This window comes from Aptenodytes forsteri, unplaced genomic scaffold (genome assembly GCF_000699145.1).
Source record: "Aptenodytes forsteri isolate BGI_AS27 unplaced genomic scaffold, ASM69914v1 Scaffold106, whole genome shotgun sequence".
Lineage (NCBI taxonomy): Eukaryota > Metazoa > Chordata > Aves > Sphenisciformes > Spheniscidae > Aptenodytes > Aptenodytes forsteri.
This window is the reverse complement of record NW_008794080.1, coordinates 1,800,310-1,814,017: the sequence shown is the minus strand read 5'-3', so window position 1 is coordinate 1,814,017 and position 13,708 is coordinate 1,800,310. Positions and strand designations below refer to the sequence as shown.

General features: G+C 38.2%; 1 protein-coding gene across 10 annotated transcripts in view; it reads right to left on the bottom strand.

Annotated features, from left to right (window-relative positions):
- LDB3 (LIM domain binding 3) overlaps nt 1-13,708 on the bottom strand; it is a 129,430-nt gene that overhangs the window by 60,898 nt on the left and 54,824 nt on the right. For all 10 annotated transcript variants that reach the window (XM_009272432.2, XM_009272438.2, XM_009272445.2 and 7 more), the window contains exons 4-5: nt 13,368-13,443; nt 554-576 (exon numbers count right to left, since the gene is read on the bottom strand). In XM_009272432.2, coding sequence (XP_009270707.1) covers nt 554-576; nt 13,368-13,443 — 99 coding nt within the window. The remainder of the gene's footprint in view (nt 1-553; nt 577-13,367; nt 13,444-13,708) is intronic.

Here is a 13,708-nt window from a genome sequence, read left to right as displayed (position 1 = left end):
CACATTTTCAAATCAATGATTGCTTCTTGTTTGGGCAATATGGTTACTAACATAAACTACTTTTTTGATTTTCTGTATCAGTATCTCATACCAACCTAAATTTGAGTTTTAGTGGAGTGGGACTTTGGAAATTAATTTAATGTTGACGTTAAAAATACATCACTAATAATACACCAAAAAAGGCTCAGATAAGGCTCCACAGATCCTGAAGGCATGAAGACTACTTAAAGAGTTAGGAGGAATTAAACCCGGTCTGTAGAGATGAAAACATCTGAAAGCATTTACAAGAACTGAGCAAGCTCAGATGCTAACTCCATTTGCAGCATTAGAACATCACCAAGAAATGCTGAACACGTGGTGTGCTTAGAAGAGAGCACCACTGGACACCAGTGGCAGCCTGTGACGCTTGCTGTACCAATAAGATTTTTTAAAAAATATTTCCACTTGCAAGCAGACACAGCAGGAACACGAGGGATCATGCTACCCCAGAAAACAAATCTTCACACATACAGCATAACACAAATACTTGGCACTATATAGAAGCGATACTAACTTGGCAGCGGTGTTGGTTATGACCTAAAAGAAGAGAAAGAGAACAAACAACATCAAAACCAAGCAAACAGAAAAAGTCAATAGTTTTTAGAGTGCAAAGGGCAAAAGGTATTTACAAAAGCTTACTAAAGCTTTTTTTCAGACCATCTACAAATAAAACAAAAAGTAAATGTATGCCTGAAAACCCCAACGTGATTAAGAAAGGAAAAAACGTAGGGATTATAGTTGATCCACTGGGACTTAGTAGGGTACCATGGCATTTTGGCTGACCCTTGAACATGACTTTATTGCTGTGCATCCCTAAAAGTACTGTTATCAAAGTGTATGGGGGGAGGGAGCGAAGGGAAGAAAGAAGCATTTGCAGAGTATATCCTCATCTGAAAATAGCAAATGAGTGGTAGAGATTATATTCTTTCCTCAGATACTAAATATTCAGGGATGAAGTCTGTTCTCCTCAGGCCACCCTCAGAGTTGGTATTGCAAGAGTGATTTTTTGGTCTTTTACATGCTGGAGAATATCCAAAGAATATATTGGTAGCTGTTTTAAATCTAAAACCAAGGAAAATGCCTTTGTATTTAACAAACTATTGGCCTAAATCTGACTGTACCTACATCATGCCAACAGTGGTGTAAGCCAATTAATTTCAGAATAGTCATTCCTAATTTATTCCATGTGAAATGAAACAAGTCCGTGCATTATGTGGTTTTTTGGATATCCATATCAGGATATTTTATTCTATCTGGTATGTACACAGTATGAAAAAACATATGTTCATGATACATCCTGCTTCGCTGCATAAACAAGAAGTGACGGTGGCTTGCACAGTAATTCCAAAGAAACACAATACAAAACTCAGCGTAGGCCTTATGCGGGCCAAAGCTGGGAGTGATGAACAGACAGTGTGCTCAGACTGTAATATTATATTATTTGCTAATAACTCTTTCTGTTGGTTGCATGAATAGCATTAATGGGCTATGACATTTAAGTTATTTTTTTCAAAGCTTAGAATACCCATATTTTGCTCTTATATTCTTGGGTGAAGAGTAATTAACCATATTTTCTGCAAAATAAAAAGGAAGAGAGTCCAGGATCAGTTAATAAACATTTCTTCTTATTTAGCTGCACAGAATGTTGTTGACAGAACTGGGCACTGAACCTTCCAACTTGCTGCTGTAACATTCTGTATCTGGGGTTGATACAAAATACTGGACAGCAACGTTATACTATGAGAATGACATTCAAAGTGGATTTGTCTCCTGCTTTCGCCTTGCAGAACCTTTGATATTACTGCTTCTTTTTACATACGGTCCTTTTGCACTGGCTCATCCAGCTGCCTTTTTCATGATCAAAAACACTCTAATGAGCCAAAGCTGCAGTAAAGGCTTTGCACTTCTGCATTTCCATGGAAAAGCAATCACAGATCACCTTCTGCAGTTACTGTTCTTCAAACTCTTGGATTCGAGAATATTCTTCTAACTTTATAAACCCTACATTAAGCCAAATATATCAGTCTGTTACAGGAACCGGTAGAGATATATCAGGAACAAGCTGTAGCCTGTAAGCACATCAGTGATCCTATATCCATTTTAGGTACGTGCAGGACAGCTGGGCACTCATTTACAATGAAACATAGTGTAATAGTATCATTTTCTGAAGCGGACTCTGACGCCTGCTTTAATCTTCTAATCCAGGCCTCTGCCTTACACATAAAAAAATATTTTAAAGGCAGAACTACCGTCCCTAAAATACACCTTAATTAGAGGAACCACTTGTTTGCATATAAAAATACGTTCAAAGATAAAAACCATCATGTGCACACACTAAGAACAGCTCAACAGCTACATGTCTGAGTAAAGATTTTTTAGATGTGAAGAGGCTACTATAGCTTCCTTCAAAAAGTAAAGCTTTACTTCTCCTTATGTTTAGCATGTGATGAGAACATTCTCTCCGGTTCAGAGCCGCGCATTGTTTTAGCTTGATTCCAAATACGGACATGTATGAAACACCCAACTTGCTGCTCACAGAGGTCACGCCGTAAGAAGATAGTAACCCAAGCCACCTGGCACGTACTTGCGGGACAGGTATTTACTGCCCTTATCCTACAGTGAAAAATAGCTTACACTGGAATGAAAAAGAACCACATGTTACAAGCTACGACTCACTCTTCATATTTATTAATACTCCCCTTTCCAGAGCTTTCAGCGCACCAAGTTCCACACTCTTAACAGGCCACCTCTATTTTTCACCCTGGGCTGGGGTGATAAAGCTTTAATGTAAAAGTGTATCAGAGAAACGGATGCTTTGTTATTCTTTGCAGATCAAGGAAATAATCTCAAAATAATTTTAGCTTTCTGATAGGATTTTCCAAAGGGTTTAGCTAAACTTCTAACAGCAATTCACACAATTAAGTTTAAATGATTTGGTGAAAAGGACACCAAATTGAAAAATGAAATATACCTTAAGATCAACAACCAAACGTGAATTTTCTTATAGCTTTTACCATACTGCTAAGAGCATGTTCATGAATGCATAATAAATTCACAGTTTTGGAGCACCATGATTTCACAGCAGCATCTCATGTTGTACTATATGAAAAGAACGTCCACAACAAAGTCCAGAGCTGATTTTGCAGAGCTCACAGTGCTTTCCTTGTGCACTCTTTCACATATATCCACAATGAGATCGAGACTATCATGGACGATAGCAAGTCCCAAGGTGGTTACAGGTTCCATGTTACTCTCCACAGAGCAGTAGCAAAGATGCCTCTCACTTCATGGACAACACTCAGGTGGGAGTGGCAATGACAGGATTATTGAACTCTGAATTTTCTCTGCATGTAAACAGAGATGTACAATTCTCTAAATCTCAGAGGAATTACCTGAAAAGACACATATATTTAGTAGTTCTGGGCTCTTTTGTCTTTTCAGATTGTTCCTGGGCTGCAGGATAAAAGCTGATTCTTTTTAACAGAACATTCAGATGATTTCTCATAAATTTTCTTAGTTGTTCATCAGTACTACAGATATTACAGGCAAATAGACAGCAATTCCCTAAAATTTTGTTCAAACTAAAAAAAAAAAATCTCAGATGGCTGTTCTAAGGTAGAACCTTGCTTTGTAATTCAGTGCGCTGTCACAGGCGTGCGCTAACGTGTACATATAAAGGAGACATAAGACATGGAAAAGCAGCAGAGTGAAGACAGTGAAGTGTTTTCTGCAGGTACACCTTTTTTGCACCCCAGCAATCACTGTCATGTTATGTAGTCCTATCGCAATGCCCTCTGGAATCAATAGAATGGTTCACACTGACTTCGGTGAGTGGTGGATGCAGCTGTGTTGTAATTTTGATAACGAAGAAATAGTCAGAATGCTGAGCCATCCAAAATACAGCCCCTTCACCCTCACCCTTGGAGATGTTAAGGAGGGTTGTGAAGATAGTAGGAGAAAGATAGTGAGATATACTCCCAGTAAACTCTGCATATTAAAATAAGACAAGGATTAGTTTTCCTCAAGAAAACTGTAAATTAAGAGAGAAGCATTCTGAGGTTTATTTTTCTGATCTTGCTTACTAACTGAAATTATTTTCTTTTAAACACTAATTGCCTTTCTTAATTATCCAGTATGAGAAGGGAGGATAGGATTTTTTCAGATAAGTTAATTAGGATTGTTACTGCCAAGTGCTCAAGAGAGTTACAATGAATCATCTAAACCGCTTGAATCATCCAGAACACATGCTCTCTTATAAAAATAAAATACCCTTACTTCGCTACAACTTAAAACCCCTTGGTTTTTCTCTTGCAAAGAGCTTCTGCAATGGGATATAAAGTACTTGAAAATATGCATTTGCTATCAGACCTCGAGTGGATTGTCTCAATTTTCTGTTTTTCCTCATATAGCCAAGTCCCTAGTGTCGGAAGTACACTGTTTCCCATATTCATAATAATAAATTTATCTTCATTTTAAATAAACACAAATAAACAAATTAGAGATTTGTTTGCAAATTAATACATGAAGGCAGAAAAATTAGGAAAACCTGTTTCTCATTGCTTTTTCTCATGTATTGTAGTCCAAGCTCCTCACTTCACAAACCTACTAGTAAAACAGTTGATCTGCAATACAGTAACACTGAAAACCTTGACAGCATGGGATCAAACTATCTGGGTAGTATCTAGAGATCATTCCTTGTTACATACAAGTTAAGGGCAAAGCTAACGGATGTGAGACAGACAATGTTCAAACCAGAGGATTCAAAATATTGCAATTTTGACTCATTTTGTATAGGAAAGCCAATACATTAAGGCAGGAATTATAGTAGGACACTCCAGTAGACTAGCATGTCAGATTTGCTGGTCAAAGCAATTTCTCTTTAGGAAAGTGCCACAGATCAGATCTGTGTTATAGCAGCTTCTATAATGGCCGACAGCGATACTTGGTTCTATGAGACTACGTGCATTCATTTAAATCGCTAAATGCCCAAACTCTGAGATGATCACAGTTACTTCAGTCATAGTGTTCCTCCTCATGCTCTGGTGACTATTGCCAATCTATATTGCAATTCAGATACCAAAGACCAAGAGTTATTCTGTAATGGTACTGTGTATATGTTTTTGGGGGTACTGGAAAATTTAATGATCATTCCAAACCTTAATCATGATTACCAGACAAATGCACAATAGGGTAGGTACTATTACATTCATTTTTCAGCAAAGAAATATTAAATATTTTACCGTGTTACCTACCCTCTAGGAAGTCCACCTTCCGAAGCCCTTCGATTGAGACTTAATTTATGCATCTCAGCCATTTCCCTTAGAGTCTCTGCTGAGTAAAGGCCAATAGGGTTGTTATACTGCCTTGCAGGGCTCAGCTGGTGTAAAGGACTATTGCCATCAGTCAATACAGGGCTTAGTTTTGGACCTAGAGTACTCTTTGCAGGTGAAATGTCAGGAGTCACAGACTGAGAGGACATGGAAGATCTAACTGTGGTAGTCTTTAAGTAGGAAGAGCTATTTGAAAAGCTGATCTCTTGCTTGTTGAGGTAGCCTGAAAATGTTCCATTGGTTGCTAAAATACTACCCATAGGCCCAGTCGCCGTGTTAGTTAGAGGACTGAAGGTTGTTCTGTTGCCATTGATTTCCCAAGCAGGTTCCTGTAGTAGCAAACATGCAGGCCAAGAAAAGAAAAAAAGAAAAGAGCAATCATAGAACACATGCAAAAATAACATATCTGCAATTATTGCTTTCTAAACATATTGATAATCTTGCAATAAATAGATTGGGGCCAAAGCATCCAACCTTTCAGGGAAGATTTTCAACAAAGAAATGCATTGTTTCAAAATAAGGGAAGAAAAACATACTCAGGCAATTTTTTACTGGGTTTTAGTTGAAATCAACAAATAAAGCTTAACATTAAAAGAGCATTTGCTACTAGTCAACCTCATAGCAATAATTTTATATAAAGACAACAGTGTCCATTAATTTCTAGGATAATTAAGAGATCTTAAAAAAAATGTCTTGAGGTCAGAATCATTTGAGATAATATACAAACATAAAACTGAATGCCATTATTATAAAACCATAATGATTCTAAACCACACCATTCTATTTTCCATGAGTACACTTCAAGTTATTGAAGCCCACACATTGCATTGCTTTCATAGGCTCTGGCTCATGCTAATTAGGCCATGCAGCATGGTTAGCAGATAAGACCAACAGGACTCGAGAACAGGTACTGCTCAACAGATAGGATGATTCTATTCTGATCATTTCTGCATAATTTCCACTTGAAGGAATGTGTGCATGAGTATGTGGATGATGAGTGTATGATCCTACAGTCATGTCCCAGATAATATTCCTAACTAGGACAGCAGGATCTGTTGTCGTAGTCGAAGTCACAGGAATCTCTCCTACAATAGCTACACCCATAGAAGTCTGTGCTGGTACTCAAATTAGAAACATTCTACCAAAACCTCATCCTGGAAGCATGCAGTACTATGCTTCAGTTTCATACATGATTTGCTATTAATGCAGCTTAGCAAAACCAAAATAAAAGGTAATATCAAAAAAGAAAAATACTGCTCTTTCAGCCACACAGTACAGGAAATAAGTTGTCGCATGAGTTCTGAGGAAGTTTCATGTAAAACTTCTGTGCTCGTGTTGCCTAAAACGCCCTGTCACTGCTTCAAGCTCATTCTGGTGCAACACCATCTAGATGCCTAGGACTGGAGGGTACTTAGCACTTCGTGGGAAGCACAGAGCACCCTTAGGGTTAAATTGCCTCACTTCCTTCCAGCTACTGGCAGCGGGTAGTAACCACAGCACTATACTTCTTGGAAGTCTGCCTACCTGCAGTATGGACAATTTTATCAAAGAGGAATACAAGCTTCACTTTCAGGAGGGCATTTTATACCTTTACTCTCAGTTTTCTTATTCTTTAACTTCTAAAGGCTCAGTGACCGGAACATGAATAGCAAGATGCTAATATTGATTATTTTTAACATCTCTCTAATGTTTGCCTTTTGAACCCAGCATCCCGAGTGCTGGAACTCATCAGCACATGTTTTAAAATAATGAGTTACGTAGTTTCAAAAGCTGTTTTATTCTTCACTTTTGTTTGTCTGTAACTATGTGCTTTGGACAAAAAAAAAAAAAAAAAATCTATAACTGAGCACCCAACAAACTATTTGAATGCTTGGCAATTTACAGATTTCTCTAGAGCCATAATATCTATTTGTAGTTTATCTCAGAAGCTCCTGGCTCCAGCCCAACTTGGGCTACATTGCTTTTGCTACAGGAGAAGGATCACTTCAACCTCTCCCTCTGGACCTAGATACGCTGCAGCCATAACTGGTACCCAGATGCTGTGATGCTCACAGTTAAGAGGCCCACCAGTAATGCTGGCAGCATGCCGCAGTCCAGCTCTGGGGGACAGGGACAGGCAGGGGACGTTATCCTGAAGAAGGGATGGAGCCCACAATCTGCCCTCAATGAAAGCCAGTACAAGAGCAGGTGGTGGCCTGCAGTGACATTTTGCCTCGTTTGGGCTGGTACTGCTTCAACTGCCATTTTTATCACCTTACACGCATCTCCCTCATAGCCTTGCATGAAACGTAGGCCTGAGAATAATTTGGCCTCTGATTTTCTACTTTTGCTAGTATTGGTTATCATTAATGTCATTTATTATACTAAGGTTCACTAGAAAGATAAATATTTTATATTCTCCTCTTGGATTTTTCTATATTGCATATTTAAGTTTAGGGAGATTACATTTGAAAAAATCAAGATAATATGGCCTGATTAATTAAAATTAATTGCAAAAAAACCCGTAAAGGTCTAAGGATATAATTAATCATAACATTAAACACATTTAAGATGTTTTGAATCAAAAATGTAAGGCAGATAAAATGAACTGAGAACATTTTTCTTTGTAATAAACAGGAAGAGATTTTAGCTGGCATTAATAGCTGCTTGAGGCTGTAGAAACAGATAATCCCAAAAGCGGTTTTCAGACTATGCCAAATTTAAATAAATACATTTGAATTACATACTTCAGTCATTATACCCTGACATAGAAAACAGCAAATAACCAACCTTTAAGTGGCCTACTGCAAGCTTCCAAGTATCTTTAAACAAACAGAAAACAGCGATTCTCTCTAAAAATGTATTGTAAAAGAGGCACAAACGCACAAGGCCATGCTCATAAATTAAGTCACCACTTGTGCAAATGAGTTTTACACGCTAGCAGAGAGGGACAAAACAAATATTTAAAAAAAAATACAGAGGCAATAGAGAAGAAAAAGGATATGCCAGAGTTATATTTGTTTGTTAACCTGAAAACTCTGTGGCTTTTATCTAAATTAACTGTGGATTTCCTTTCTAAACCCCATAATAAAAGGACATGCAAGGAGATCTGATTATAAAGTATCAGTTTCAACTGCTAATGAGAGAAATGCCAGATATTTCCTTAATCCTAATGTATTTTCACAGTTTTGGAACTGGACACTAACAGTAGGCAAAGGGAAAATTACAGGACCGCCATAAAAAATGATGGTTGATGATTTTGCTAACCTTTATGACATGAATGGAGTTTTGGTTTCAATCCTCAAACAATTGCTAGCTGGAATACCAGCATGCTGGTAACTCAACACTAGAATTCCTAGGAACCCAGCAGTACCAGGTTAGCATTCTCCGTTTTGAGTTCATATTCATGGTAGCTTTAAGGTAGTTGTTTTCCCTGTGTTTGGGGGGAAAGGGATGAAACAGGAAGTGTCTAAGAAAGCAGCTGTGTAACTTCTAAAGAATTACTGCCCAATAATCACCTTGTTTAACTCTTTCCTTTTGTGATTGACAAAGAATCTCTCATTCAGGTTATTGCTGGTAGGGCATTTTAGAAATTTTTTTTCCCCCAGTTCAGTGGCAAAAACAGATCAATGCAGCATTTCTGAAACCAGTTCTGAATGTGAAGGTCAGATTTCTAATACTGAGCAGCAGCACGGCTTTTTGTGTTACATCCCATGAAATGCAGCCAACAGTAACAAACATTCCCCTGTTTCCCATCTCTCTCATCCCATTCTGTTTCAGTCTCTGTGGCTGGAAAAGCAAGCTAACGTTTCCAACTACGCAAGTCTGATGCTACCCTTCAGCCGACCAGAAGAGGAGGCTCCGACACTGAACAATGGGCTTCTTCCCTCGAGAAAGATGCTGTGATCCTGCAGCAATCCCTTACTACAAGGGGAAAACTGTGTTTTAATTTCCCAGTGTAGTGTCAGTGAATGAGCTTAAAACTGATAAATGTAGAGGAGTCTCAAACATTTGGGAATAGAAGGAAGCTATGAATCAGCTCAGTTACCATTCTGAAATATTACTATTCTTTTCTTTATAAATATTCAATTTCTAGGAAAGGCAAATGCTCTTTCTTATGTATCAGAGAAGTGAGAAACAAATTTATATTGGAAGACACAATACCGGTTTTTCAGGTCCTCTTCCTTTGACAGCCCATGTTCTATTTGTCTATTGCTATAACGTAACAGTCTTCATTCACCTTTTCCACTTCTGGGAGAACAATTTTAATGCTATACTAATGAATTTGACCTCCCAACATGCCCAAGAAGCAGTTGTTGCTTTAAACTTTTTATAGAAAGAAGGAAATGGAGGCACCATGGCATTAAATGACTCTGCTCAAAGACATCCAACAAATAGCTTTTGGCTCAGCCAGCTCTTCCATCCTATGCTTTACTTAAAAAGTCAATCATCTCTTCATCTATTTTCTCTTAGCCACGTAGGTTCCCAAATTCAGCACTGAGCTGAATCTTCACCTGTGTTGTGCCCCCCCGAAAAGCTGCAGGAACTCACTGACTGATGATGGCTTAGTTTCAATCCTTGGACTCATGCTTACTCTTCTCGTTATTCGAATGCTTTCAGCATTAGTTATGCCATTTCTTCCAGCTATGCCACACCTGTGCAAAAGACTTGACTAAATCTTTTGACTAAGTCAAAAAGATTTGACTAAACTAAATGAAAATTGTTTCAAGTTTGAGATTAATGTCAGATAAGGAAATAATGAAACTGCAAATCAGTCAAACTTTTATTTCCAATAATAGCCCTACAGCTCAGTTGACGCCACACTTATGGTTGCAGAACCTGTATAATCCAACACCTGTGCAAAAGACTTGACTAAATCTTTTGACTAAGTCAAAAAGATTTGACTAAACTAAATGAAAATTGTTTCAAGTTTGAGATTAATGTCAGATAAGGAAATAATGAAACTGCAAATCAGTCAAACTTTTATTTCCAATAATAGCCCTACAGCTCAGTTGACGCCACACTTATGGTTGCAGAACCTGTATAATCCATGACATGAATCAGCTCAAAAGTAAGGAGAGAGAATGTATGTTACTTGTGGAATGTAGAAAAATTTCTATTGTGGTGAAGAACTCTGGGAATAATAGCCCTACAGCTCAGTTGACGCCATACTTATGGTTGCAGAACCTGTATCATCCATGACATGAAACAGCTCAAGAAACTAAGGAGAGAATGTATGTTACTTGTGGAATGTAGAAAAATTTCTATTGTGGTGAAGAACTCTGGGGTTTTTATATCTTCCTTACATCTTTGTAAAAGAATGTATGCTTATTTTTCTAACACACAAAAAAAAAATGACCATAGCAGTCAAAGAAGAAATACATGCTTGAAAATTAGTGGAAGCTGCAATCAGATCAGCAATAATGTACAAGAGAATTTATGGTTTAAACTAGACACTGAACTTGCACATGCAGATTTTTTAGCTAACATTGCCATGCCTTAACCTTGACTCAGAGAAAGGTGAGAAAAACTTCTCTCGATGTTTGAGGACAACACTGTCGTGACTGTCTTGTAATGTAGGTTTTTGCTGTATTTTGAAATGCAATCAAATTCATTTCATGTGAACCATCTTGACAGTCTAAACACTGTCAAGCAGTGATGTGGAGGTGACAGCTTCTGCCTATGTGTCACGGAATTCTTCATTTCTACAGTGATACTGTTACTAGAAATAATAAAGGGATAAGTAAAGAAACCTTGATTTTTAAAGTATATTTACTGTAACATACCTTATCGCAACATCCTCATACCACTGTTTGTATCAGTAAAGACTTTTTATTCTGGATTTTGAGACTTCTCCAATGGTTCAATGCCTTCATTCCCCTCCAAACCACCCTCAGAGAAAAATTTTTCTTCAGTTAAAAATTACTTTTGTCTACCAGTGTATACTAGCAACACAAACATCACTCCTCTTGACCTGCAAAGGGGCCCCCACTCCAGCACTCCACTGCTACCTCTTCCCCCTGGGCCAAAGACCCAACACCTAAGATGACCTTTCTGAATACTGCTAGATACCCTGTTTCCCACCATACCTTCTCCTAGATGCCACCCTTTTCCTCCAGAAAGGTTCCAGTAAATCTCTTTTCCAGCTGCAAGTACTGCCTGTAGCTCATTCAGAACAGGCTGCCTCCAACAGCTCCTACAAACCTTTCCTAAGCACCGATGCACAGAATACTCAAGTATGAGACAACATGCTCCTGAAAAAGGGTTGAGTCCTTTGATCCTCATCTCTCTCTGAAGGGTTAAAATAGGAAATGTAAAGTGACTTTATAGCTTTCATGCCAAAGGCACTTTTAGGACCTTTAGAAAAACCTACAGTGCATGGAGCTAACTATCTACCCTATAGAAAAGTTAAGGGAGAAAAATGTTTTGTGTGGTAAACAGCTTTGAATACCTATGGCAGTAATTTTAAAATTGACATTTGCCAGGTAAGAAATGCACCTAATAGAGAGTCATGAAAACCTGATGTAGAAAAGCTTTTATGTGCCTGTGGTAGAAGTAGGCAAAATTGTCATACCTCACAGGTGCTACTGAAGGTCCCAAAAGATAGTTGTCAGTCTTGTGTTGGTGAATAACTCTGAAGAGACATGTCTACTTGCTGCCTTGAAAACTAACAGCATTCGGTGTAGTTCTTGAGGGAAAATAAGTACTCTTTCCCCCTTCCTGTCCCTATTACTTTGCTGGTGCAGTCGAACACCAGTTTAACTAAAAGAATGATCCATCGTTTTTGTTCTAGGAATTTCACAGTACTGTTTGGTGACTCTTCCAATAACTTTCTCCAAAATAACTTTTATAAGATCATGTTATAAGCAGAAACAACTCTGAGCAAGATAAATTCTTAATTTCATCTTCCCTTGCCAAAAAGTTTACAAGATCCGGAGCGAAAGAACATTATTTCTGTCTCAACTAATAAATGGCCAGACAGGTTCATTTAAAATTTGACAAAATAAAATTGAATCAAGTTATTCTCCCCAAGTGCGTTCTCTTCTGTTAGTCTGAACATATTTGCAGTCGTTACAGGGATGATGTTACCTTCTGATCTCTAAATTTTGAAAGCATGGTGTTTATAAAAATTACTTAAAATTGATCTATGGAAGTCAGAACTGCCAAAACCAGTAGAACATCACCTAATTCCCCACGTATTTTGATCTTCAGTGTTTCTTATTTATACTACATGCTAGGGATGAAACTGGCACTCACAGAAGGGGTAAAGTTGCAGCAATGGAGATTTTGCCTCCTCTCCATTGATCTAATTAAATGCATCAGCAATACAAATATCCTACCCAGTGCTTGAGCCTAAGGATATATACCATCTTTCACATATCCTTGCTCCTCAGTGCCTCCAAAAATACAGATGATGAGTTGCCAGGTACAGTCAATGAATGCTGTTTATTCTAATATGAACATTTATTTTATGGAAGATGACAAGCTTTGACAACAGAAACCAAGCCATCCATTTCCTCTGCCACTTGCTGTTATTCATTAAATTGACTTGTCCTCTTTATTTTTTACTCTCATGTCTTTTGAATAATGTGACAAGAATGCAACATGATGCAAGCTTTCAAATGCCCTAATGTCCTCTTTCCAAATCAGTGTCTTTTCAGTTGTAGTCAGGATTTGGATACACTGAGGCACAGTCTAATGGTTTTTCCCCAAGAACCTACAAAAGCAAATGTATATTTTGAGAAACTTTGGTCGCCTCTTGCAGCCTAGATGAAAACAAACTGCTCAGAATGGGTTAGACCAGATCACATCAGAGGATACCTGGATGCTTTGGTTCTGCTAATCAGAAATTAGCGAAATACACAACACTAATACATTGCATTGTGGCAGCTTTGCTGCCTGTGCAGCAAGTTTACTTATTTGGGGTGAGCAAAAGCTATTTCCTGTAGTAGGTATTTACCTTCACTGTGGTAGATAAAAAAGGTATTAACTTTGGCTGAGGAGAAGTGTGTCACATACCTTCTGGTGGGGAATTACAGCCTTGGGAGAGTCAATTCTGGGTGCTGTGCTTGAAACTGGCACTGGACGTTTAGATCTGGGGACCCAAAATAAAAAAAAAAAGAAAAAAAAGATTAGCAATCTGGACTCCTATTTTTCAGCTCTAATTTCATGCAAAAATGCTGCTTCATCCGGAGTGAAAGCTAAGCACAGCCTACACTTTTTCTAGTGACCATCATGCTTTTTCTACATCCTTATTTACAAAGGTGTTGTGGTTTAACCTGGCGGGCAGCTAAACACCACACAGCCGTTCCCTCACTCCCCCGCAGTGTTCTGGGCGGTGACATGTGGCACGGCATATG